Source organism: Cladophialophora carrionii (assembly GCF_000365165.1).
Source record: "Cladophialophora carrionii CBS 160.54 unplaced genomic scaffold supercont1.1, whole genome shotgun sequence".
NCBI lineage: Eukaryota > Fungi > Ascomycota > Eurotiomycetes > Chaetothyriales > Herpotrichiellaceae > Cladophialophora > Cladophialophora carrionii.
Window position 1 is genome coordinate 3387281 of NW_008481816.1, and position 26076 is coordinate 3413356.

General features: G+C 54.2%; 10 protein-coding genes across 10 annotated transcripts; 3 read left to right on the top strand and 7 right to left on the bottom strand.

The window, feature by feature from the left end:
- Positions 1 to 110: 110 nt before the first annotated feature.
- On the bottom strand, positions 111 to 1876 carry G647_01201 (uncharacterized protein; the record flags this gene model as incomplete). Its single annotated transcript, XM_008724602.1, has 2 exons — positions 111 to 1051; positions 1144 to 1876. 2 exons carry the CDS (start codon positions 1874 to 1876, stop codon positions 111 to 113), a joined length of 1674 nt encoding a protein of 557 aa, XP_008722824.1.
- Positions 1877 to 4394: 2518 nt separating this feature from the next.
- G647_01202 (uncharacterized protein) lies at positions 4395 to 7082 on the top strand (the record flags this gene model as incomplete). Its single annotated transcript, XM_008724603.1, has 1 exon — positions 4395 to 7082. The coding sequence occupies one exon, from the start codon at positions 4395 to 4397 to the stop codon at positions 7080 to 7082; it is 2688 nt and encodes an 895-aa protein (XP_008722825.1).
- Positions 7083 to 7342: 260 nt separating this feature from the next.
- On the bottom strand, positions 7343 to 7944 carry G647_01203 (uncharacterized protein; the record flags this gene model as incomplete). Its single annotated transcript, XM_008724604.1, has 3 exons — positions 7343 to 7500; positions 7554 to 7862; positions 7914 to 7944. 3 exons carry the CDS (start codon positions 7942 to 7944, stop codon positions 7343 to 7345), a joined length of 498 nt encoding a protein of 165 aa, XP_008722826.1.
- Positions 7945 to 8803: 859 nt separating this feature from the next.
- G647_01204 (uncharacterized protein) lies at positions 8804 to 10846 on the top strand (the record flags this gene model as incomplete). Its single annotated transcript, XM_008724605.1, has 1 exon — positions 8804 to 10846. One exon carries the CDS (start codon positions 8804 to 8806, stop codon positions 10844 to 10846), a length of 2043 nt encoding a protein of 680 aa, XP_008722827.1.
- A 2100-nt stretch (positions 10847 to 12946) lies between these two features.
- On the bottom strand, positions 12947 to 14537 carry G647_01205 (uncharacterized protein; the record flags this gene model as incomplete). Its single annotated transcript, XM_008724606.1, has 5 exons — positions 12947 to 13639; positions 13735 to 13885; positions 13997 to 14085; positions 14199 to 14282; positions 14403 to 14537. The coding sequence occupies 5 exons, from the start codon at positions 14535 to 14537 to the stop codon at positions 12947 to 12949; spliced, it is 1152 nt and encodes a 383-aa protein (XP_008722828.1).
- A 1770-nt stretch (positions 14538 to 16307) lies between these two features.
- Positions 16308 to 18578, bottom strand: G647_01206 (ATP-dependent RNA helicase ded1; the record flags this gene model as incomplete). The annotated part of the gene is made up of 4 exons (XM_008724607.1): positions 16308 to 16402; positions 16454 to 16852; positions 16961 to 18324; positions 18376 to 18578. 4 exons carry the CDS (start codon positions 18576 to 18578, stop codon positions 16308 to 16310), a joined length of 2061 nt encoding a protein of 686 aa, XP_008722829.1.
- Positions 18579 to 19311: 733 nt separating this feature from the next.
- On the bottom strand, positions 19312 to 19614 carry G647_01207 (uncharacterized protein; the record flags this gene model as incomplete). The annotated part of the gene is made up of 1 exon (XM_008724608.1): positions 19312 to 19614. The coding sequence occupies one exon, from the start codon at positions 19612 to 19614 to the stop codon at positions 19312 to 19314; it is 303 nt and encodes a 100-aa protein (XP_008722830.1).
- A 42-nt stretch (positions 19615 to 19656) lies between these two features.
- G647_01208 (peptidyl-prolyl cis-trans isomerase B) lies at positions 19657 to 20393 on the bottom strand (the record flags this gene model as incomplete). The annotated part of the gene is made up of 3 exons (XM_008724609.1): positions 19657 to 19828; positions 19881 to 20146; positions 20205 to 20393. 3 exons carry the CDS (start codon positions 20391 to 20393, stop codon positions 19657 to 19659), a joined length of 627 nt encoding a protein of 208 aa, XP_008722831.1.
- Positions 20394 to 20909: 516 nt separating this feature from the next.
- On the top strand, positions 20910 to 21167 carry G647_01209 (uncharacterized protein; the record flags this gene model as incomplete). The annotated part of the gene is made up of 1 exon (XM_008724610.1): positions 20910 to 21167. The coding sequence occupies one exon, from the start codon at positions 20910 to 20912 to the stop codon at positions 21165 to 21167; it is 258 nt and encodes an 85-aa protein (XP_008722832.1).
- A 442-nt stretch (positions 21168 to 21609) lies between these two features.
- On the bottom strand, positions 21610 to 25590 carry G647_01210 (uncharacterized protein; the record flags this gene model as incomplete). The annotated part of the gene is made up of 2 exons (XM_008724611.1): positions 21610 to 23956; positions 24005 to 25590. 2 exons carry the CDS (start codon positions 25588 to 25590, stop codon positions 21610 to 21612), a joined length of 3933 nt encoding a protein of 1310 aa, XP_008722833.1.
- Between the last annotated feature and the right edge of the window lie 486 nt (positions 25591 to 26076).

Genomic DNA, 26076 nt, shown 5'->3' on the forward strand with positions numbered 1-26076 from the left:
CCTCGCAGTCATGATTCCTCGCAGTCATGATTCCTCGCAGTCATGATTCCTCGCAGTCATGATTCCTCGCAGTCATGATTCCTCGCAGTCATGATTCCATCTGCGGCTCTCTACAATTTAGACGACCTCTCCCCGCCATCAGAAGATGACAATCCCGTCTTGTGGATCCCGAGCTGCTTCCTGACGAACTTCAAGGTCGGCGTGCGAGGAAGTGCAGTAACCTCAAATACGCCTCCACGCAGCTTCTTGTATCCCGACACTTGACTACTAATGGTCCTCTGGATGTCTTGCAGTGCCTGGACCCTTTGGCCGCGGTCCTTCAGATGCGCTTTGAGCACGACGTAGGCGGTGGGCAATTCGGTCATCGTCGCCGAGTCCCAGGTCCCTCCGACCGCAGCGTCCAGAATCGCCGGATGAGAGATGAGGTGGGCTTCGAGTTCGGTGGGCGAAACCTGGAAGCCATTGTATTTGATTAGCTCCTTTGTCCTTCCCACAACCTGGAGATGACCCTCCGGGGAAATAGTACACACGTCGCCAGTGTTGTACCATCCAGCTTCGTCGTAAGCAGCTCGGTTCGCTTCCGGATTGTCGACGTAACCAGCCGCCATGTTGGGCCCTTTGAGCCATAGCTCTCCCGGCCCGCCCTCTGGAGCATCGTCACCATTCTCTAGCCTCAGCGAGCAGAGAATGTTTGGCAGAATCGTTCCGCTCTTGCCCAGCGGCATCGCCTCTCCAATTTTCTGCCATGCGACGTATGGGGCAGCTTCCGTCATCCCGTACAAGGTTACTGTCTTCCAATTGCCTTTCCGCAGAAATCTGTCGTAATCGTCCTGCTTCAAGGGGAAAGCTCCGCAGGTCATGTGCCTGATACTCGAGAAGTCGTATCGTTCAGTCAAATCTGTCGTTGCGATAGTCAAGGCACCGTTCGGGGTCATCTGTGCCGCTGTGGCCTTCGTCCGTTGAATGGTGTTCGCCAACGCCTCAATATCATATGATGCCATGATGATGTGCTCCATACCAGTCCACGGTCCGAGGAAGAGCGGTATTGTCGCTGACAGATCATCATCAGCAAAGTCCGAAATGGCCATAAGTTCCATGGCAATGATCTCAATAGGACCAGCTGTCAACAAGGCTCAAACTCACTGTTCGCGATGTGCACAAACGGCGTGTAGGACACGACTCTCTCTTCCGGAGACCAGTGCTCCGGATCATGCGCCCACATCTGCAACACATTCGCAACATAATTGTATTGCGAGAGACCCACCCCTTTTGGGTTTCCAGTTGTTCCCGATGAGAGGTGGATTGATGCGAGTCTCTTTCTGGTGTCTGTATGGTGAGGTACCGGCAACGGCTTAGAGGCCATGAAATCTGCACATAGGCTTCGGAAACCTTCGACGGGAGGTCCGATGGCGGTCAACAATTCCGGGGGTTTGAAGCTCGGGCAGCCTTGGCAGGCCAATTTGACAGCGTCCATTACCTGCTGGACGACTTCAGAGTATACAATAAGGAATGCAGGCTTCGAGACCGTGAGCGCATGTGCTATCTCTCCCACCTTCAACTGATGATTTATCGGACAGAACACGCCGCCTAACCATAAGACAGCATGGACCGCTTCCAGGTAGGCGACGCTGTTCGGCAGGAGGATCCCCCAGCGGCTCTCGTCTTCTGGTCTGTATCGCTGTGCCAGACCTGCTGCGAGGCAGCCGGCATTCGAACGAAGCTGGCTAATGGTGAGAGTGCGGTTCTCGGCATCGTCTTGAGCGATGACGTGGTCAGCTGGCAGTGCTGGTGAGCGAGCACTACTAAGGAGCAGTTCCGTAAGGTTGAGGTCAGTCGGGATGTCGATGTCAGGGTCTTTCGATTTGTACGTCTTCATTTCGAACACTTTGGGTCTTGCCCAAACCTCATTTCTGACACCCTGCCAGAGAACCTTGGACACCTGATGTATTTCGATACCTAGTCAGGAGGTGGTCTTGCATCCCCGACCACCAATTTCTCATGGCTGTTATATCCTCGCGACATTTCGAAGACGCTGCCTCGGTTGCTTCTGCCAACCTGAGGCCGAAGCGGGAAGCTGTCAACATAAGCCTCGGCCCCCGCAAATCGAGCAAGCCGTACGGAGTACACTATTTCGAAAGGATTGATCTACATAGCGAGCTCGTTGCTGACGGAAATTGTGTGGAGCCAGGAATGTTAGCATGGGGAAGAGAATCTTGATAGCAGCAGGAGTCAAGCATGAGTCCACCCTGCCGATAGATTCTGCACTGCACGGTACAGACGCAAGACGGTGGTTAATGTGCCGCGTGTTGAAGTCGTATATCTGCTATCCATTGGCCTGCACAGACCTGATAGTCGTGTCCGGTAACTGTTTCGTCGCCCTATTCTTCATTGGACTATCATTAGTGACAGGCTTGATATCGCGCAATCATTGCACATTCCAGGAACTCATGAATAGGTGCTTCGCCGCAGAATTGGACTTGGCACCTTGGTCACTGCTTCTTCAGTATGTGCACCAAGTGATGTGAAACAGATTCCAGAAGACCCGTCACTGATGGCGTCGCGGCCTTGAACCCGAGCTCAAGCTTGGACTACGACACTGACCCTGTACGAGCACCTCGTACTGGGTGCTCGAGCGACGGAAAAGAGTTCAGTGCCGCCGGAGAATTTTGATGTCGACATGCCTCTTTCCCCTCTCGTCATTGGCGGTGAGGACACAGGAAGCGAGCCAGTGCCAGCAATGCCGATTTAGCCGGAGCGAAGCACTTTTGTGATGTCATTGGCGTCAAAGGCAGTCCAGGGCTATCGGGCTCCAACGCAGGCGGTGGAAAGCCTAGAACATTTGATGGGCATGAGATTTACCGGATTCATAAAGTCGCCTACCGAGCATCCCGCCTTTCTGAATATCATGTACGGAGGACACAGTACGATCTCACGGCTTGGACGAATTTCTAGCAAATCAGATGTGGAAACCTCTACGGCCGATTTCTGAAGATTCAGCATGCCCGTGGTGCTACCAGTGTCGAGTGATGGTTGCGCCTCGCCAGGAATGTACGGGGTACGGCGGCTGCTGTCCTGGCTCCGTCGACAGACTGCGACTCAGCCAGGGCCCGACGCCCCCGTGGCCCAATAAAGGCGGCGTATGCAGGGTCGCTGCGCGGTGGATGTGGTCGATCCAGGCCTAGATTTCAGCCACGGTTGCGCATGTCCAACGACATGTCTCCACTGCTCTCCTGTTCAGAATCGAACCGACACGCTCTTGGCTCTCATAAATCAAACATGCTGACGCCCGCGAGGACATATTCCGAAGAAGGATGCCACCCGCGTCATGCAACATGCGGTGCGTTATTTTAACTTCAGTTTGCCGTGGCCCAACATCTAGGCCTTCGCGTAGTGATGCGACTTTGAGGTGGACGAGTGAAAGAGGCCGCTGCTAGCACTTCGGATCCAACAGAGGCCTGTTCCCCCGTACGAAATCATGGGAAAGAGAAGGACGCGCAGTATCCAAGATGCCACACGGGAAATAGCATCCACGAGAATCTCGTAGAGCTGCATATGGATGCCGGCTGCGCCCGCGTTCGCGACTGGTCTGAGCTGAAGGCTCTAGCAATTCCCCGTGGAGATTCTGCAAGGATATAAATTCCTGCGCGCGGACGAGGCACGGCAGAGAGAAGAAGAAAAGTCGGAAAGATAGATTGTTGTAGCCTTGTGCAATGGATCGACGCTCCTTGCAGGCAGATGTCAGAAGAAGTCTTCGGCGCCTCACACTGTCAGGAGTCTGGCTTCGGTGCCTCACCGGGTTTTTCTCGACCAAAATACGATACTACACAGTATACTCCGTGTACAGGTGGGCATAATCAAGAGCAGTCCCGGCGCACGGTCTTTGGCCTGAGCGGGTGGCACGCACCACAAGTACTTCATATCTGCCCCGTAATCTTCGGGCGGGTTGGCGCACGCTTCAGCTTCAGCCTCCGCCCGGTGTTGCATCCTGCCTTGGCTCCTTGTCCTTGTCCTCGTCCTCTGCTCCAGCTGCGTCCCGCTACCAAACGCTTCTCCTGCCATCTCCATTCACATCTTTAGTTTACTGGTCACCTCTCGCCAGCGACCCGTCAGTCGATATTTTCTACCTGTCTCCGACCATTTGCCGCTAGCTTGCCGTTCCCGTACCTGGCCCCTCTGCGGTCTGGAATTCTACCTTGCACCCCGTCCTCCTGACAAATCGAGCTTGGCGATACCGAACCACCAACACCTCAACGATCGATGAAGGCCTTTGTGGCCTCTCAATATCCACACGGAATAACGCCTGCGACCCACGCACGACCCGGATGTTGACGAGACTGGTCATTGCATGCAGCATATGAGAGCTGTGTGTGAGGGGAGGAAAGGCCATGGCAGTAATGGCTCAACAACCTCCTGGGATTGATCCATTCATACCTCTCATCGAACGACAGTCGCTGTGTCTCCCCAGCGTTCGACCCGGGGTGCCTACACAATATGGTGAAGATGGGTTTCTTCAGAATCTGGCGAGACACTTTCCCTCGGCAGAAAACAATGCTCTGGAGAAGGTGGTGCAGTTGAAGAGGGAGTTGAAGACGGTGGACTCGGATACCTTTTGGAAGAAGCTCATGGAGGGCATGACCGAGATCTGCCATGCCCAGTACGGCTTTGTCGCGAAACGAGTACTGGCCGATGACCACCATTCAGCAGTAGAGATGCCGCCCTTCGGCGAGTCAGGCTCGTGCCTGCTGGGTGTTGCATTCTACTACAACGACGGGGACGAGCAAAAGGCCATGCACCGAGACTACAACTATCTTGCCTGGGGGTCTCCTTGTTCCTATATGAAGCATGACAAGGTCTTCCTCATTCCCGAACACATGAGCTCTTTCATCACACACAATCCAAATGCCCTACCGTTCCCGGCAGAAGGCTATATCGGCATTCCTCTTTTCGCAGAGGGCAAGTGCTTCGCCCATTTTGGTATGATGTGGACGCAGGAAGGCTTGGACAGGCGCGAGACAACATGGAGTTTCACAGAACTTCTATTACATTCCTTGGAAGATGTCATCGTTGAGCGTCTCCTGACCGGCCAGGGGTTCGCCAAGTCTCGAACGCGCACCGCTGTCAGAACTCGACCAACTCATGTGATTCCTCGTGACGCGATTACGCCAGGGACCCAGTCGCTGAAGCCGTACGCCAAGAACTTGTCACATGAACTGAGGACGCCGATGCAGGGCGTCGTGGGAATGTTGGATGTCATGCATACCACGGTGCAGGAACAGATCGAGAGCGTTGCCGATACCTCTGTCCGTCGGGCTTTCCAGAGTCTGAGAGACAATATCGAAACCATTCAGGACAGTGCCAAACGAGCGGTTGAGGCCGCCGACAACGTTGTCCATGCGTATGACATGAATATGCAAATCCCAGACACTCCTTCCAACGACCAAGAGTCGCCAGCTCCTGCATCCACCGGCTACTTCGATTACAAACCATCCCGCCTGATCGAAGGCAGCGACATTCATCTCAATACGTACAAGCGAAGACGAAGCAGTCCCACATCATGGAACTTCGGAAATGCCACCAAGATGCGGCAACTCGCACCATCCAAGGGCGTTGATGTGTCACCGAAAAGCAACACGCTCAGATTTCCTCCTCCCCAGATACCCATACCACAAACACTCGGCTCAGACAGCCGCATCCCGACCCTCTTCACACCAACGTCAGATTTCGTTACTCCCGGAGACCTGGACACGCCTTCGTCCAAGTTGTTATCAGTGGATAGCGATAACTTACCAACGCCCGGGTTAAAGCACTGTAGAATTCGAGAGCTAATACCGACGGTTATTTACGAGTCTCTGCGGGTGGGTGGCAGGCCGGATTCTGCTATCGGCGAACCCATCGACTTTGGAGAGCGGATAGTGGTCAGGTCACGATCGTCGAATGGCCATACCTCGCAGAAGACAATCGAATGGTCCGTAGCGCCAGATGTTCCGGAAACGCTCTATGCCGATGAACGGGACTTGACTAAGTTGGTGTCAGCCATCTGCCTCAACGCCATCAAGTTTACAGAGGAGGGATATATAATCCTGCGTGCTCGACTCTCAAAAAGCCAGAAGTTTCTGGTAATCAACTGCAAAGACACGGGTGATGGCATCCCAGAGGATTTCCAACCGGAGTTGTTCAAGCCATTCTCGCGAGAGGACGATTCTCTGACGCGGACCAAGGAAGGTCTCGGTTTAGGTCTCCTGGTCGCCAAGGGTTTAGCACGGCGACTCGGCGGTGACATTATTCTCGTGGCATCTGAGGTTGCGGGTCCGAACAAAGGGTCTGAATTTGAGATCAAAGTACCCTTCGAACCTAGCGAGGGTAATAACAGCCGGTCTGCTACCCCTTGCAGCCGAACCCCCGAAGTCCCGAAGAGCATTTCTCAGCCAGCCACCTCGTTGACAGTACCGGAATCGTCACCCAGCTCGATGAGGAACCCCCGCCCATCGCAGATACATATGCCCTCTATTGAGGAACACCCTACTCCCGGACCCCGCACGCCGGCACTGACCAGTCCTTTCAAAAGAGACACGATCGATCGCTTCCTTGCACAAAAACATCCTCTCACATTCTTGGTTGCCGAAGACAATAAAATCAACAGAAAGCTACTCGTCAACATGCTTGGGAAACTAGGGTACAAGGATATTCATGAGGCATTCGACGGCAGGGAGGCCGTGAGGATCATGCGCGAACTGCATACGATGGAAAGGGATTGCGCCAAGTCGAAAGGGCAACGGCCTGCTAGGAAAGTGGACGTCATACTGATGGACCTGTGGATGCCCGAGATGGACGGGTACCAAGCCACGCAGAACATATTGGAAATGTTCCAGCAACCTCCAGATGCGGATGCGTCGGACTGCAGTCACGTGGCCCCTCCCATTGTGCTGGCTGTCAGCGCCGATGTCACAGATGAGGCCATCGCTCGAGCAACCAAAACAGGCATGGAAGGGTTCATGACGAAGCCCTATAAGTTGGCCGATTTGCAGAAACTGATTGTTGAGTTTTGCGTCCGCAGCGAAGGCGTTGCTGCGACCGCGGCTTGATTGAGGGTTATTTTCGTACGCCCTCGGGCTTATTGGATCGTCTTTTCGATGATCTTGTACAGATTTATGGGACCTTTGTCTCACGATGGTCACGACGATACAATATGATACCCCTTTATGCAGACTTCGCCGTGGGATACAGTGTTCTTGGTGAGCGCACGCGGACTCCTTGCCGAGCATACGCCCATGCCAACCGTTCAGCTTCCGTCTTATGTGCCAGCCTTCCAGCACAATGGCGCATGGGAGATGACAGATTTGTTTCATCCACAGCAAACAGTTGGCTCCTCGATACCCCGACCAGTCGACGCTGCCAACATCCCGCCAACCGGCACCCTCTGCACCATCCAGTCGCAGAGGAATTTGCCCAGCCCGGCCCCAATAAATATGCTGATGATGATGTATCCATTGTAGTACATTGCTGGACGACGAGGCTGGTCAGCGGTTGTGTGACAGCCAAGGGCCTCAACTCACCAAGCAACATGACGATGTATGCAACTCCGAACGTGACGGCATGAATAACTGCCCTGACGAGCTGCTGGAGAGGTGTGGCGCGAAAGATGACGAATTGAGGCTCCGAGCCGCAGCCCTCAGAGCTGTTGGTCGTCTTGAGATCGGCTGCACGCGCGGCCACGCGGCGCTGGAATTGAGCGAGGATGGCGGTGTCATACTCCTTCCCGACTCGCCGCATGAACTCGATGCTGACAGCGAGAAGAGCAACCCCTACGCAAGAAGCAGCAAATGCTCCTTGGGAACGGACGTGCCAACTTTGGGCGAGGAAGCCTGTAACCGCGTCAATGAACACGTCTTGGCTTCAGCGAGCATGAGACAGACAGGTATCGATCGTGTACCAGTTCCACAGCATCTGCTCGATTGATTAGCACAGCCAACACTGTTGCCATCACAGGATCGTACCGAGATCTTGCAAGAGTCTCCCATACCCATACCCTTCATGCTCATGGCGGAGGATGTGGCCGCCGGTGCTGCAGCGGTAGTGGACGCCATTGACATGGTCATACTTGTCATACTTGAGTGATCCATTCTGATCGAGATGATTTCTGGTTGCAATGGTTTTCAAAGTCCAAGGAGGTCTAGGGGTACCTACACCAGGAGCAACATCCTCGCATATATCTACCTACATTATCATTTGTACGAGTAGCAAGCCCGGTAGGTGGCTCGTAGCGGAGGCAAAGGCCAGAGGATCGGCCAATGGCACCTCTACCGACAATAGGGAATGAACGATAATAAATGGAGAGCAAACTACCGCTTTGTGGGTAAAGGTCGCCAAGATGTCGGTTGCAGAAGCTGCAAATACAAAAACTTGCTCACCACACCAGAGAATCTGCGCAATGGACTTGGCAAACTTGCGCAAACTGTATGCGTGGCATTGCTCGGTGTGCTAGCATGCATCACCGCGATGCTCTTGTGCTACCGACCGCTGAAGCGTCGTTCGTTGTGGGGGTCTCGACTATACCAGCTTCCACCCTGTCGATTTCGAATAAGTTCGGCTGTTGTTTGTCGATCCATGCTCGAACCGGACAATATGATGACCAAAGGAATCGAGGCTGGTGGATCAAGTCCCTCAGATGGGAAAAATCATTGTCCACGGTATGGGGCTCACCAAGCAGGCACTCCGATGATATATGCGATAGCCATCTTCTGCATTTCGGCGCTGCAGCAGGCACACCAGACTCGTTCAGCTGTGCCCTGAGGCTGTGTCCTACATGGCTTCGGACTCCAACATGCTGCTCTCTCGGCACATCCAGAATATGAGCGAGGCCAAGTCCCTCCAGCCTCACTGGGGATATGCGGATCGAGCACTTCCGTGCACCAATGACCCAGGCTCGTGCGAGTACTTGGACGTCGTCTATCACAGCCACGACCTGGGTATGTTATATTGCGGGATCATCTGGGCGACGATCGGAGGCACCCTCCTCATCTGGACACTTGGCAGGCGTCTCTTTCCACCGGTCGATCAAGACCAGAGCCGGCTTCTGATCGCGGAGAGCCAGGGAGCCGACAACAAGCACCACATCCACCGCCTGAAAGATTCCCTTGCAGCCCTGAGCCGTCAATACTTGCTTCCAGAATCCCTCCAAGCAATCTTCGGCCGGACGACTCGTCTCCAAGTGCTGGTCCTGCTCACATTGACGGGGTATCTGACCGTCTTCTCATTCGTGGGGATTGAATACCACACATGGGTGACTCCCGTCAAGAATATGCCAGGGGTAAACAATACTCGTACCAGCCTGGGCCCGTGGTCGGACCGGGTTGGAGTCCTGGCGTATGCCCTGACGCCATTGTCGGTATTGCTGTCGAGTCGCGAGTCATTGCTCTCAATTATCACGGGCGTGCCATATCAGAGCTTCAACGTCTTGCACCGCTGGCTCGGCTACATCATCTTCATCCAGTCGGCGCTGCACACGATCGGATGGTGTGTCGTCGAGATGAGATTGTATCAGCCTCAGCCCACAGTGGGGCTCGAATGGATCCAACAGAAATACATGATATGGGGAGTGCTCGCAATGTTCTTCCTGACCGTGCTGTTCGTGTTGAGCACACCGTGGGCGATCCGCCGGACGGGATACGACTTCTTCAGGAAATGTCACTACGTGATGGCGATGCTGTACATCGGCGCCTGTTGGGGCCACTGGTCCAAGCTGAATTGCTACCTCATTCCGTCCCTGGTAGTATGGTTCATCGACCGTGGAGCACGTCTAGCCAGGACGGCACTGCTACATTACAACTACCTCCCCAACGGCGGGATGGGCTTCCAAGCGGCAAACGCCACGATGACACGATTTCCAGACCCTGCCAATGGGGACTTGGTCCGCTTGGACTTTGTACACCCTAGCGGGCCCTGGGAAGTCGGCCAACATTTCTATCTCTGCTTCCCCAAGATCTCTATCTGGCAATCGCATCCATTTAGTCCTTGCAGCCTGCCAGGAACCGAACCCCAGGGTTCAGTTCATTCGTACGTCTTGCGCGCGAAGAATGGGGCGACGAGAGCCGTGGCAGAACTGGCAGCAGCAAAGACTATCGCTTCCGCCCACGACAGCAAGGTAGCTGCCACTTCGGCCGCGACGACCTCGGTCCTCCTCACTGGGCCATACGGTCGGTCAATCAGGGACCACTTGACGCCGAATACGAATGTCCTCTGCATTGCTGGGGGCACGGGCGTAACCTTTGTTCTGCCCGTGCTTCTCGGCTTAATCGCCCAGCGCCCAGTCCCCGACCGCAAATTGGAGCTCGTGTGGGCTGTTCGGAGGGACGCCGATCTCTCCTGGGTGAGGCAAGAGCTTGATCAACTGCGCCGGTCGGCAATGTTGCATGATATGAAGATTCGTATCTTTGTCACGAGGATCTGCCACGCGGATCCTGGAACCCCCGACCTCGAGCAGGTTGAGGGAACGGATGGAAGGCTTCAAGACGACAGAATACAAGTGTCCTCGGCTTCTGTCTCGTCGGCGTCCTCCCACCAGGTAAAGAAGGACAAAGAGGCCATGTGTGTCGATACCTTATCGATCCATCACCCGGCCCTACCCAATCCTGAGCCCCACAATCGCCGCCCAGATCTCACCAGTATCACTCAGGAATTTCTTGATACGACGATCCGTGGCCCTACCATCGTTTATGCTAGTGGGCCGGGCGAGATGGTTTCGGATCTGCGAAGGATTGTTGCGGGCTGCAATTCTGGCGGGAAGGTGTGGAAGGGGAGGGAGAGATACGACGTTAGACTTGTCTGTGACGACCGCATGGAATGGTAGATCGAAGGGTAGAGCCGAGTTGATGTGTTCTCAACGACACAGCAAATCGGAATAGCTCCTGGCAGGCAGAGAGTATGTGGTGGTACAGAACGGAGTACGCTGGCTGAACACGCCCGAATGAGCTAGTACCGTCGCTTATGCAACCTAAATGGCCAATCAGACGGGGTGCGTGAAACGTCATTCCCCCAAACCTCAGGCTCCCTTCAGTTGGTGCTGCGTGGTGCTGTCACCTGCCATTCACCTGCCATTCACCTTCCTCTCACTTTCCCGTTGACAAGGCATCACTCATACCGAGTGCGGCGTGCTATTTCTATATCTGTCCTCTTCTCCAACGCCGTTTTCTCCCTCGACATATCTATCATCTGAAGCCACCAGTGTGTATCGCTCACAGCCTGCTCATACCAAGTACCTTAGTCACTGCCCGTACAGCAACCAGCCCCACGAGTCCTGGAACCTGGAACTTGAGACTGAATCGCATCCAATATGCCGACTCCGCTGGATCGAGCCATGCAATCTCGTGTACGTCGCGTCGCTTGTTCATCCACATTGCCTTCACTGTTATACCGCCGTCTGTCTTGTCTTCAAACCATTACTCTATACTACACTACACGGGTTGACTTCTCGCTTCCCGCCACATGACGGAGTGATCTCGAGCATTTTGACTAACTTGATGGCTGGTGTCTAGAACCTCTTCTTCGGTTTGTCCTCCCTGCTCCTGGTCTATTTTCCTATTCCTCCACTCCGTGCGCGCTGGGATGAGAGGGGATGTGATGCGACTGGACCGGACCGGATCAGATCATACAATCTTGCATCTTCATCTCAAACCGCATAGTAGACCTTATATTAGCCAGACTATTCCCCTCCACCATTCCGTATCCTCCTAGGGGTCCCGAGATCAACCAGCTACCACGTCCCAAGCACCACAAGCACAATGCCAACCCTCGACACTGACCTGTTTTACCCCTTCCTAGGGTTCGCCGGCCTCGTAACCGTCGCGTCGCTTTGGAATCTCTGGTCTGGGGAGATGTTTCCCCCAGAGAAGGATCCCACCGGCAGTACGTTACGCCATCTCCCTACACTTCCCTTCTTCCTGCCCACATCCCTGGCTGACCAGCTGGCTATGTGGCTACATACTATATCGTTGCTTCGAGACTGAACTCACACCTCTCCATAGATCCAGAGTCCTGGACCGAGACCGAGCTGCGGAGGTGGTTGAAGCTTGTGAGTTCATGTGTTTGTTTGTTCGTCCGATTCCCGCTCGCGTGCGTGTTTGCGGGCGTAGCTGGCTGCCTGTCCGCCCATCTTCTTCGATCGGTCGGGGTTTGGACAGCCGGTTACGTTCTCAGACAGTGATCAAGATGCAAAGCAGATGCGACGGGACGGATCAACCAAGACACAGACAATGTTAACCATGTGCGCAGCGCAATCTCACGGCCGAATCGAAGTTGACGAGGGCGGAGCTCCTCGAGCGGGTCAAAGCGAATATGAGGGTAAGAGCGTCGTAATGCAGCCCATCGCTGACCGACGGTGGGAGCAAAGTCAGATTTGAGCGAGGTTCAACTTGAGATCCAAGTGGCGTTCAAGGTTGATGATGAGTGAAATGCTTGCAAACGAGGGCTCCATGGCATAACTGTCGAACATGGGAAAACATGCCTCTGCAACGAGGTTGTACTTGATCTATATATATTGATCATTGACATTACTAATTGCTTGTGGATACTGGTTCAGTGACTCTGCGGGCAGTGGCAAACGCAATAGAAGTGAAATTTATATCGCAGTCTAGCCGGACTGTGTTAGGACGGCAGAGGAGAAAGACAGTCGCTGCAGCGGAGATCACCCAAGTATCACTATCAACCAGGAGCACGAGAGAATGAATATAGGTCCACAGGCGGATTGAGTCCAGGAGCCGAAGGTTTTGGCACATACACAGAGAATATACGTGACACAAGGCAAGAAACGGATTGCCCACGCCATCTTATCTTAGATTCTTTGCACCTTCCATGAGTCAGTCGACTTTGTATCTTTGTCGTCTTTCGCTGGATCTTCACGGCCTGCCCTTTCTCATGGATCTGACGTCCTCACTCCTTCGGGTTTCCCTCCTCAGTGTCCCACGGCCTTTACCGGCGTGGGATAGGTAATCTGGGCGGTGCCAGCCACGATCCACGAACTCTTGCCCGTGGCCTCGGGCGACTCGCCGACAAAGTTTGAGGGGAAGCCGACGTCGAACTCGGTCTGGCTCTCCAGGTACTGGATCTGCTCGTCGGTCAACTTGATCGACAGGGCCTTGATGTTGTCGTGGAGGTGCTCGACCTTGCGCCCGCCGATGATGGGGAACACGCGCGGCGTCTTCTGGAGCACGTACGCCAGGGCGATGGTCGAGAGCGACTCGATGCCGTGCTCGCCGGCCACCTTTTCCAGCGCGGCCGAGACTTTCTCCTGTTGCGGCGTCTGGTCGGGGTCGCCCATCATACGGCGCAGACCCTCGCCGGCCCTCTTGCGCTCCTCGATCTGCTTCTTGCTCTGGAATTTGCCGCCGCCGATGACGTCCCACGGCGCGAGCGCCATGCCAAAGTGTCGCGCCATGGGGATGATGTCCCGTTCAAAGTCCCTGGTCATGACATTCCAACGGCCCTGGTACACGCTGAAGGGCGTCTTGCCGTGAGACCGGGCGTACGTGTTGGCCGCCGACACGATCCAAGCCGGTGTGTCCGAGATGCCCAGGTACAGGACCTTGCCTTGCTCGACCAGCATGTGCAGGCTGTCCATGACCTCTTCGATCGACGTCGTCCAGTCCTTTGAAAAACGTGATCCCGTGTCAGCCGGTCCGCGCCAGCCTCAAGGAATTCGAAGCCATTCAAGGAGGGACAATTTTTGTGCCGTCTACTTACCCACCAGTGCACGTACAAGAGATCGATGTAGTCGGTCTGGAGCTTCTGCAGGGAGTCCCTGACCGAGAGGTGCAAGCTCTTCTTGTGATTCCCGGAGTAATTCACAGACTTTCCTTTGCCGAGCTCCCAGCTGCGGTAGCCCGTGGTGAACCTGATATGAATCGGAAAAAAAAACCCCGGTGTTAGTCTGGCGATCGCACGGGGAAGAAACATGATGCCGCTTCGTGGCGCTAGGAGGGAAGGGGTAGGAACAAAGACGTACTTCGTGGCAATGACAACCAGGTCTCGGTTCTTTCGTTCCTTGATCCATTCGCCGATCCACTTCTCGGACTGTTCGTTTTGGTAGTTGTTCTACGGGGGAGGAGTCAGCACTGCTGGGGAAGTTTCGCATTTGGAAGCGTCCCACGCATCGTTTCGATCGCCCAAGGAGGTCCTGTCCAAGGAAGAGTGGGCAGCAGACGTACCGCGGTATCGATAAAGTTGCCACCAGCGTCGTAGAAGGCGTCCAACAGTTTGAACGATTGCTCCTTGTTCATGCTTCCCATGAACTACTCCGTACGCCGAGAGGAATTGATCAGCCAGTTGCCCAGAATCGAAGAGGAGACGAGCTTTGAAGGGTTCGTCCCTTCTCAGCAAAAAAACTCAAGGTCGCAAACGCAAAGACTCACGTCGGACCAAGCATCGCCGATAGACATGGCGCCTAGGCACAATGGCGACACTCTGACGCCAGCGGTGCTGGAGAGGATCCGATACCGACCCAGCTCGGTGGGCGGCTCGGGCGCGGGAGCGAAGATACTACTCATGTTTGCTGCTGCTGCTGCTGGGCTCGAGGAGCGGGAGACGACGAAGAGCGAAATGTAAAGGCAAGGTGCGGGCAACACAAATGTCACAGGGAACAAGGACAAGGAAGACCGGTTGATATACGACTCCCTACCAAGATAGAAGCTTTGGAGCTCAAGCTTCAGTGACGAAGTGACGAGCCAAAACCGCCAATGAGGTGGCCGTTTATGTATCTGTTGACGCCGTGCTTCGTGCGCGGGAGGAGCATATGGGACCCAATACGAGTGATCGTGCGAGTACTCGTACTCGTACGAGTACCCATCATGCCAGAAAGCAAAGTGGAGATAGGAGCAGCTACTGGATGAGGGCATGCGAAGGCAATGAGTTATCTCCATGGCTAAACTCCAGCTCTTCCGTCCGCGATTCAGGCAGAGAGAGTTTGAGCAAAGAAGCAGGTGGTGGCGGAGCCCCTCTTTCCCCTAGCTGAGCCGGATTCACAGTTGCGTCTGAGATTCGGCTGTTGTCTATTGGAACAGATGCAGGGCCTGCTTCTGGCAGGTGTCCGGTCTTGACTGGGCCATCCAGACGGTGGTCAACGCTCCAGTTGTCTGTCGCCCGTCTCGACATCGACACGTTCATCGTCGGCTTCGGCATCCCGCTCGTTCTCGGACCATGTCGATGCCTGCGAAGAGAGTCTCAGGAGATAAGATCAGACGCCGAACAGCGCTGACACGGCCAAGAACGGCTCTTGCGAGGCACGGCAGTGACTATGCGACGGTGGAGTAAGTCTGGCTGCGGCGGAGGTGCGGACGAATCTACGGCAACGTCACGACGATCGAGGAAACACTGGCGCATGTTCTACTTTTGAGTATTAGACCGGGACACGGCCAAGACCAGCATCTTGGTTAGAACGGAATACAATTTGTCATGAATAACTTTTCATTGACTCTGAAGCTAATGGTGCAATTGCGGCCTGGCAAGCCTGATTCTAATGCGCCAGCGAAGACCTTTCCCTCTGGGTCTCGTAAAGTATGCTCGTCGTCAAGCACAAGCCTTGGAGCGTGGAAGAGGCCCTTGGGCCAGAAACCCCGGGAAGATGCACAGATGGTCTGTACCGATTATCTTTCTGCCCTGGCCCGGGGTAGAAAGCTCCATCCATATGATCCCCGTCATTTCCTGTTGTCCCATGGACCTCTCGTAAAAAGCTCGTGATTGATCATTCGTGTCATGTCCACATGTCGAAGAAGTCTATTTGATTCATGTCCCACAGGATGGCGAAAGAGAGAAGAAACCTGCAATAACTTTTGGTGCTTTTCCGTCGTCGGAGAACGAAGCTCGACCGTGGCCGAAAAGGAAGCCTCCCAGCCTGGAAGCCCTTTCGAGGGCCGTCGTCGAGTCTCGTCGTTCATTGCTGCAAGTTTGTTTGTGCGCCGTCGCCACTCTCTTTCGTTTCAAACCGACGCCGTGTTGTGAGTCTGCTGTCTGTCGCACACATCGTCTGTTTTCCTCTGTTCACATGAGGAAGTTTCGACATGCTGAGGGGTATCTGGAAATCGATCGGAAAAAGCCAACGCTATCTATCAGTGTATCATGCTGTGCCCGATAAAAACAGTTGCTCGAAAAGTGACCTTTGCGTCGCCATGATCGAAGAAGCAAGCTCGTGTCGAGTCAGAGCCTGCTCATGCTTCACGACGCCTGGTCGCCCTTCAAGAGTGCAAGTGTCGAAGTAGAAAGGAAAAACCGAGTTGAGAAGGGAAGGCAATGTCGTTCCACGGGCAAACGCCCTTGACCGTTTACCACCAGGAGGATGGACCGCTGGCACCACCGGGGTTGCCATATCCTCCGCCGCCATAGGCCCCACCTCCATACGGAGCCCCACCACCATAGCCTGCCTCTGTCAGTGAATGTTTTGAGCAAATGGAAGCCGAAGGAGACTTACCGCCGCCGCCGCCGCCGCCGTAGCCACTGCCACCACCATATCCGCCGCCGTAAGAAGGAGGACCGCCTGCTCCGCCAGCACCGCCGCCCATGCGACGCATGTCACGAGTAGCAGAAGAACCACGACCGCCGCCGCCACGGCCACGTCCTCCGCGGCCGCCTCCGAAGCCAGAGCTCTCACGAGCAATGTTCTCCAGGAAGCCGGGGACCTCCTGGTTGGCCTCTTTGAGAAGCTCAATCAAGTCCCTAACAATGCCTCGGTTGCCGCGGTTGAAGAACGCAGTCGACAGTCCGGTGTTGCCAGCACGACCAGTACGACCAATGCGGTGGACATAGTCATCAATATCAGTTGGGAGATCGTAATTGACAACGTGCATGACGTTTGGAATGTCCAAGCCACCTGAAATAAAAGTTAGCAAATATTGCATAGCAACGAGCATGCCAAACGACATCTATGGGAAGCGGATTGGGAAGGAAGGAGAATGTAAGAAAAGTGGGGAGCACTCACGAGCCGCAACAGCAGTGGCAACCATGATGGGGCATCTTCCATTGCGGAAGAACTCGAGAGCTCGCTCACGCTCGCGCTGGGTTCTATCACCATGGATTGCCGTAGCTGGGAAACCTTGATTGATGAGGTAGTCGGACAAGGTATCGGCCATACGCTTGGTCTCCACGAAGATCAGAGTCAGACCGGCTTTGTGGGTGTGAAGGATATCGAGCAAGATGGAGCGCTTGTCTTGATCTTCGACATATTCGACCTTCTGGGTGATGTTCTCGGATGTCGAGCCGACACGACCGACAGACAAGAAGACGTAGTCCTTGAGGAAGTCTCTCGCCAACATCTGAATGTCGCGGGGGAAGGTTGCTGAGAACATGAGGGTCTGGCGGTTCTGCACGGTGGGCATGTCTTCACCCTCGACAATGCGGCGGATCTGTGGCTCGAAACCCATGTCAAGCATACGATCGGCCTCGTCAAGAACCAAGTACTTGATGTTGGCCAACGAAATACGACCTCGTTCTATGAGGTCGACAAGACGGCCAGGGGTAGCAACAAGCAAATCGCAGCCACGTTCGATAGAGCGGAGCTGAGTGCCAATGTCGGCGCCACCATAGACCACACATGGTCGCACCCAAGAGCGGTACGAGAATTTTCGAGCTTCATCGTAGATTTGGGAGACCAACTCGCGGGTGGGAGCAAGGATCAGAGAAGTCGGGAAAGCCTTGCGTTGGCGAAAACCACCTCCACTTGCTGGATTGGCAGAAGGACCATTTTGGAAGGCCTGTGAGAGGATTGGGAACAAGAAACCACCAGTCTTGCCAGAACCAGTCTGAGCACAGGCCATGAGATCTCGTCCGCCCATGACGATGGGGATCGAGTACTTCTGTACAGGTGTGGGGGTGGTGTAGCGAGAGAGTTTGATATTGCCGAGCAGATGATCATCGAGAGGAGGGTTTGTGAAGGAGTTGACTGGTTCAGGGACGTCGTGGCCGCTGGCTTCGACAGGAATGTCGTCATAGTTGGCGAAGTTGATGCCAGTGGTCTGCTTGGTCGGGTCATTGGGCACGCCAAATAGCTCACGCTCGACCTTCGGGTTTGGTGGACCAGCAATGTGTTGACCATCTCTCCACTGACCTTCTCCTGAACCTCGAGCGGAACCGCCGCCGCCACCACCGTAGCTACCACCATATCCGCCGCCGTGACCGCCGCCGTGACCACCACCGGGAGCGCCATAAGCGTTGGGATTGAAAGGACGAGGATTGTGACCGGCACCCCAGCCGTTAGACTGAGGAGCAGGACCCGTAGGACCAGGAGCGGGACCACCAGGGCCGGGCTTGAAGTCAGGAGCAGCCGCCCAGCTTCCGTTGTTTTGGCTGAGATTTGTCAGTGTACATTCGGAATGACCAGAATGTTGTTCAACGTACGTGTTGTTGGCCCAAGCACTGCCATTCAGACCTTGAGCTGCCATCGGCCCAGGGCCAGGACCAGCGCCGTCCAAGCCCATCATTGGGGGAGGACCGCGAGCGGATGAGCCGCGGAGGTGAGGGGGGATGTAGGCAGCTCGACCGCCTGGAGCGTGTCGAGATTCATTGAGAGAGAGACCGTTCATGTTCAGAGAATCAGCCATGTTTAGCAATTGATTCGGTTGTGAAATCTGCGAAGAATCAGGTCAGCCTGTCTCCAGGTGGTATAATGCCGATGGAGGATTTCCAGAGCGAGGTTTCCTGAAGAAGATTCCAGAAAACCCTCCGAATCGCGCGAGGATTGTACACAGATCAAGATGGGCCAGATCGAGGAATGGAAGACGTGAAGGAGGACTCACAGGCTGTTGTGTTGAGTGATCTTAGTGTGAGTGTGAAATTGAGGCTGCGAGTGAAGCGTTGAATCTTGAAATTCTGACGAACTGCAGGATCTTTCGTGTCCGGCAGATAGAATGAGAGACAAAGAACGCCTCTCCAAGTCTATCCGAAAGTGAAAACGAAAGGCACAATGAAAGGACGGTAGGATTGTCAGTCGAGGAGTTGTGGATGAGGGAGGATGTTTGATGAAGTGGTTTGAGGTTTTGAAGATGAAAAGTTGAAAGCGCAGCCTGTTACGAAAGAGTTAAAATTTCTCTAGGGAGCCAGCGGCAACCTGCAGATTCGCTGATAGGCTAGGCCGTTCTACGCCGCCAAGAGGACCCGTTTTGCCACGATAGGGGCAAGGCTTAGTGATGCAGAAGCGTGAGATCGGTGGCAAAGCGACGGGCTGCCGTTGCGTGCATTCGGCGAGGAACAGGAGGCTTTTTACACGCATTGACGGCACACCCTTCGGACCTTTTCAACTAACATGGCTTTTGTCTTTGTTTCTCCTTGGTCTATCTATGCCATGCTTTTCTCATCCACCTTCTGATAGGCCGCTCGCCGTCTTCGAACTAGATAGAAGACGACGGCCATGATCAAAAGGAAGAAGACGGCCTTCTGCATGTAGGCTTGGGTGATCAAAGCCTCTGCCGGAGCAGAAACCTCCCCCGCAGCTGGCACATCCTTGGCTGGAGTCTCAACCTCGTTCTCCGGCGAGGGCGCTTCCGTGTCGATCTTCTCGTCGTTATCATCGTCATCCACGTATTCAGGGTGCAAAGTGGAATACACCGGTGGTTCTGCAAAGGGGGTCTCAGCGACCATTCAAAGGGGTAGTAATCCGAGAGCAGTACCCGCCCTCAAATCCTACAATTCGTTGTGGATACCTTCAGGCGGGACTTCAAGTTCTCCGCTCTTTGCGATTTTGACCGGTTTGGCTGGACGGTCGCCTGATCCCTTTGGAACATTCTCAATCTGCTCCACGACGTCGTAGCCCTCGAGCACTTCGCCGAAAACGACGTGGCGGCCATCCAGCCAGCTGTGGTTCGTGAGTGGGTACGCTTTGTCACGAGCGAGCTCCGAGGACATACCTTGTAACCACTGTAGTGATGAAGAATTGCGACCCATTGGTGTCCTTTCCTGCATTGGCCATGCTCAGCAAGCCCTTCTTAGTGTGCTTCAACTTGAAGTTCTCGTCCTCAAACTTGTTCCCATAGATCGACTTTCCACCTGTGCCATCTCCTTTTGTGAAATCACCGCCCTGGATCATGAACTGCTTGATGACTCGGTGGAACGTCGAGCCTTCGTAGCCAAAGCCCTTCTCGCCTGTAGCCAGTGCCCGGAAGTTCTCTGCGGTCTGAGGAGCAAGTTGCTTTAGCAAGAATCTCGAGGCCGAAAGAGCCAACTCAGCGTACCTTTGGTACGGTCTTGCCGTAGAGACCCATGACGATTCGCCCCAGAGGCTGGCCGTCGTGTTCAATGTCGAAGTAGACCTTGTGAGTGATCTTGGGGCCCTTTGCAGCTTGAGCAGTCTGACCCATGAACAAGAAGGTCGCGGTCAAAAGGACCATCAGCGAGATGATAATTCGCTGGACGTTAGCCATCCCGAGCCACATCGATCTGATTTTGTCGAGCTTGTAGCGATGTAACGGATGGTTTGAGGGAGGAGGTCAAACGATAGTCGGAACGGGGCGCTGAGGGAGACATTGCAGCCACTTTGACCACTCAGGGCAGTACGGTGAATCCTTCAGCTCCAAGGTGCCACGAGGCTGGCGTAACTAGCGGCAAGGCTGTGTGCTTGACTGTCTCCGACACGCCAGGAATTCACACCAGTCTCTTGCGCATCGAACAAAGCAGCCACCACAATACTCATCAGAAGCGGCGGAGGAGGTGGCATCATGGTGAGCATGCTCCACGAGTTGCCGGCGAGTTCATATGATGCTGATGCAACTTTAATAGGTGTTCATCCTGGGGGTCAACTTCCCCGAGCACCGTTTTGTATGGGTATGCATTCTCTACTGCCCCCTCTCTTGCATCGACCAGCGCAGGCTTGTTAACTGACTTTACAGCGCTCCCTCGAAACCTTCTTCGGCATTGGCTCTGCAACCCGCGCCAAAATAATGTCGCGCTTCCATCTCCACAATACCATCAAAGTTGGCGAATTGACCCAAACCCAAGTCCTCGACCTAACCGCGCACCTCGACTCCATGCCAATTGAAAACCACCTGCGACGGAAAATGCAGCAGGATATCACCAGGCTGAGGGATACGGGCACGTATAGAGGCAGAAGGCACGCAATGAACTTGCCCGTCAGAGGACAGAACACTAGGAGCCAAATCAAGACGGCACGGAAGCTCAACAGGGTGGAAAGGTTCTAGGTTGATGTCTGTCTGTTTGTCTACCACAGTCTTATGCTATACGCAAGAGGACGTGGGCCATTGGGCGTACACAATGCTCAGCCTAAGCTAGCTCGTCAAGCAATGTCCCCACAGTCGAAAAGTGGTGGTTTTGGGGCCTGGACAACGGCTATCTGTTGCCGTCTCTGAACTAGACTCGGATGACTTCCACGACCACTTGGCGCGGGCCGCTTCCTTCCACGTTTGATAGGAAAGGAGGATTGAGGGCCCCGTGAGTGGCGTCGGAGAGCTTACATTCCTCTGAGTGGACAGCAGAGTGCGTCTCCGTACCATGAGACTACGACAAGGGGTGCTGATCATTATGGATTGAGTTGTATTTATATGTACATCCCTTCATCAGGATGAGCAATCGGAAGAAGTCGTTCTAAGCCAAGTGTAGCGGGTATCATGACGCTCTAATCTCTCATAAGTTCGTGGTAACAGTCATGCTGTTACTATGCACCAGCAATGTCGGTGGCAGTCCACCAGCCAAGACTTCCAAGTCGCTAATATACCCAAGACTGTCCGTTTCGCTGCGGTATGTTCCTTCAAATGGTGCCGGCAGTGTGGTGAAGATGACTGCCGTATCATCACTGTTCTGGGAAATGATCTCGTTCAGGATCAGATGTTGTGCTCGACTTGGAAGATCGTTGAATGATAGCGGTATCGACGCAGCTGTAGGGAAGCCTTGCGCTGAGGGTTGAGGATTGGTACTGTCGTCCCGTGCCCTTTGGTAGATGGATGGTCTTGCCGCTGGGACATCCTCGTCTGTTTCCTGCCGCCGTGGATGTGGATCATCGGCAAACATAATCGAAGGACCAGCCTCTTCTTCAACATTCACTTTTGTAGGTGGCACTGGCTCCGACGTGAAGTTGGACGATACTGCTCGAGATGCGTGGGACGAAGCAGCAACGTCTAGGCTTTGCCTAGGAGATGAAGCAGCAGGGTCCGAAAGCGCCCGACTCCGTCCTCGGCTTTGTTCTCCGTGCCTTGCATGCAATATATCCTCCTCGAATTGGAGTTGCGGTCTAGGTGAGGTTGATTTTCCCCTGCTAGAGCTTTTCTTGCTCTTGCGGCTCGATTTTTTGGAGCTCGCCCTGCTACTCTTCTTGGATGAGGACTCACGTATCCTACTTGACGGGCTGCCCTCTGACTGGTCTTGATCCTCGTCGTCGTCTTCCTCATCGTTGTCGTCTGTGGTCCCGTCCATGTCGTCAGTATCAGAATGTTCCGAGTCGCTTGGATGAGATGCATGCCGGCTGAGCATGTCGTCGTCTATGCGTGAAGTTCTCATAGAAAGGCTGACGCCTAGACTTGATAAGTTGCCATAAGATGACCTCTTCCTCGGGTGCGTCAAGATCCGACGCAGTCCATCGAGTCGCACGATTGCACTCTCTTTTCTGCCTGGGAAAGATGAGCTTGGCCAGGCAACATCGTCTGTAAGTGAGAGAGCATCAATAGCACCGACGTCGCCGGAGCGTGTTTTACCCCGAAGCCTGAGGAGTTCTTGCCACCATACCTCGTCTTCTAGGACCTTGTTGACATTGTCCTGAGTTTCCTCGTCCACAGCTTCCCCATTGACGATGTAGTTATAGGATTTGAGGGTGCCACAGGCAAACCAGAATACCATGACCTCTGCCTTGATACGAAGATTTTCCAGCAGGGAACGTACTCGAGATCGCTCCTCCTCGACGTCGCTCTCATACTCGACGAAGACGCCAACTCGAAGTCTGTACGACCGCTTCCATGACGGCACGGTGTTGAGAATGCATCCTAGCTGTAAAATCAGCGTGTAAGTGTCGAAGTTGGTGGTTGTGACATTCCGTGGCTCGCCGTCCGACTCCGAGGTAAGATCCGCCGACATCTGGATAGGCCAGAGGTCGATGTATTTCTTTGTGCCATCCTTCGTCTTTGGTAGCTCCAGGTCCGCGAAACCGATGGCAATGGCAACGTTGGTTCTGAGCTTGAGGATCATGTCCTCCAAAACCATGACGTAGCTCTGAATATCTGTGCGTTTCTCGATGTAACAGGTATCAGTGGGCAGCTCTCCTTGTACCTGGCTCCGGCTTCTTAGTCGCTTTCGAATCGATCCTGCCTTTCTCTCTGGCGGGGGACTGGGTATATCGACTAGCGGCTGCTCTGACCGGAACTGCTGCAGGTTGTAGAAGCCGAAAACAACGATATTAGGGCGCATGCCGCCCAGGCCAGCAGAGAGAAAAATGTTTCTTGCTCCCCATTCGATGGATGGTGATATGGCCACGTTGACGAACGCCTTAATCCGTGATACCTCGATGAACTTGTTCCATGCTGCTTGCTGACGGCGAGCTTCAGGCACCGAATCTCCAAAGTTCTGAGTGACAATGACATGACCGATGATGAACAAGGCACCTTTCTTGAGGGAGTTGCAGAACTGGATCAGCTTGTAACTCCTTCTGGGGTCATTAACCAATAGCAAAATCTGTGGTCGCCAGAATTTAACATGCTCGGTCTTCAGCCTTAGCAGATACTTTCGAACTTGGTGGTAGATGAGCACTTCCGAGATTGAACCCCATGGTTTCGGCGGGGTGGTGTAGTGTATGAGTATGATCAAGACAAGCAGGATGCAGACGGAGCCCGAGGCCGAAATACCGTCGACAAAGAACATGCTGCCGATACTGAGGAGTGCACCGGCGGCGGCAGTCCACCAGTTAAAATAGGAGAATGAAGGTCGAAAGTTGGGTGCCGATCCGATTTTCAGGAGGAAGGTTGCCACATTTAGGGCGAAGAATGTCCTAGGGAGTTGTTATTGCCAGCTCCCCATCAGTAGATAAGCGACTTACATGAGGTAGGCCATGGTAATGAGAGAGGCAATCTGGTTGATGTCCAGGAGGAGAACGAGTTGAGTAACGACAAATGTGCAAAGAATGGCGTAGATCGGCTCGTCATTCTTCGCTGTACCCTGCCCAAATATCGACAGACCGGGTATAACTTTGTCTCTTGCAATGGCTTGTAGCTGTTTCGCCGGGCCAATGATACCCATCAAGACGGAAAAGAATGTCGAGGACAACTCTCCAGCCAGGATGAGAACCTCGGATACGCTCGCGTCCTGGACCACATTGACATTCCTGTAGAAAGACTCTCTGGTTATACTTGCTCCCATAGCCACGATAACGAGGGTATATGCAACGAATGTCAAGCCGAGCCCAGCCAGAGTACCCCGAGGAATGGATGAGCTAGGATTTTTCAGATCGCCAGACATACTCGCTCCCGCGAGAATACCTCCCGTGGCTGGGAAAAGGATGCCAAAGAGGTCTTGATAGTTTTCCTTGCCCTTCAACTGACTCCCAGCGGCTCCGCGTGTGAAATGAGGCAGCAGGTTTTCCTTCAACGTGTCAAACCTGAAACCCGTGAACTGTAGAAACTGTTTGGTGGTTTCAAATGGTTCCCGAACAATTGCTGACAGTGGGACGCTAAAGGTTGCAAGCAGTAGAATCAGAAGCAGGCCGTTGCTTGCTCGAGCGAAGATGGAACTCCCAGCCATACAGATGACGACGCAGAGTATGACTACCAAGGTACTCCAGAGGTATGCCCACCATTTCCCTTCAGGCAGCGTGTTTTCCCAGTTGCCACTCTCGTGACCAAAGTTGTAAGTCACACAGTCAACGAGACCTACAGCGTTCATTCCTGTGTTGAAGACGAAGCCGAGATACGAAACCAACCCGATTGCTCCGCCAAACTCAGGACCAAGAGATCTGGAAATCAGGTAGTAAGCACCGCCGCCTCTGACTATCCCGTTGGAAGCGACTGCAGACAGAGACAGTGTGGTGATCAGGTTGATGGCATAGGCAGCAACGAGCATGATCAGCATACCCACCACGCCGCTTTGACCGAGGATGAAGCCGAATCGGATGAACATCAGAATGCTCAGCACATTGAGACTGGTGGGAACAAATACTCCAGAGATTGTTCCCAGTTTTTCTGTGCCTCCAGCTTGGGGGGCCGAGGCGCTGCCCTTGTTGACGGCGGATGTCTCGATCTTGCCGGTCTCATTCGCGGGATTTACAGTCACAGGATGTGCTGATATGGACAGGCCTGTCACTATAGGGTCCTGCGCGCGGCTCGCGTCCGGCGTGTCTTGAAAGCCGTCAAAGGTGCCATAGGCTTCAGACGAGGCCCTGCCATGTCGGTTGAGGGACGAGTCCGGCTCAGAGGTTCGGGCAGTACCAGGCCTAGAAGGAAGATGTCTCGAGCTCTCGTGAGCAGACTGTGGACGATGTTCCTCTGTTGTTGCCGGAAAGGATGATCGTCGTAGTAATTGAGCGGCTTCGTCCGTGGCCGTGCGTGTCAGAAACGCAGGACCGCGTCGGCTCCCATGGCTTCGTCCGCCTCCCAAGTCGGACCAGCCTTTCCCTCCTATTCCTGCCATGATTGTTCGAGAAGAGCTTCCGATGCGAATCCATATCAGTCCATGATTGGTGGGTTATCCGGTATGCGGCTCGGGATGGATATCGAATCTCAGACCCTGGATCTCGACGGTGAACCAATCCTAGCTCTGAAGACAGTAATTCCTGAAAGGATGCTCAAACTCTGAGGAAGCGATAAAACGATAGTATCTGATACGTAAAAGGTGGAGAGAATGCTACAGCACCAGGCACTATTACACATAAGAAGAGATCTGAGGTCAAGAATGACGCCGCAGAGGTCGAAGCCACCGCGAAGGGTTTTCCTTGTGGCGTAGCGGCAATGAAAAGGCTTGGGGGAGCCCCGGGGACTTCTGCTAGTGGTTACAGTTAAAGGATGCCATTGGCCCAGGCGTCGCTATCGGCTTCCTCCGCACGCAAAGCCGCGCCGACGCCCCTCATACTCTGTTCAGTGAACCCGCCGTGCCCCCTAAGCTGTGGCTGCGGTGCCG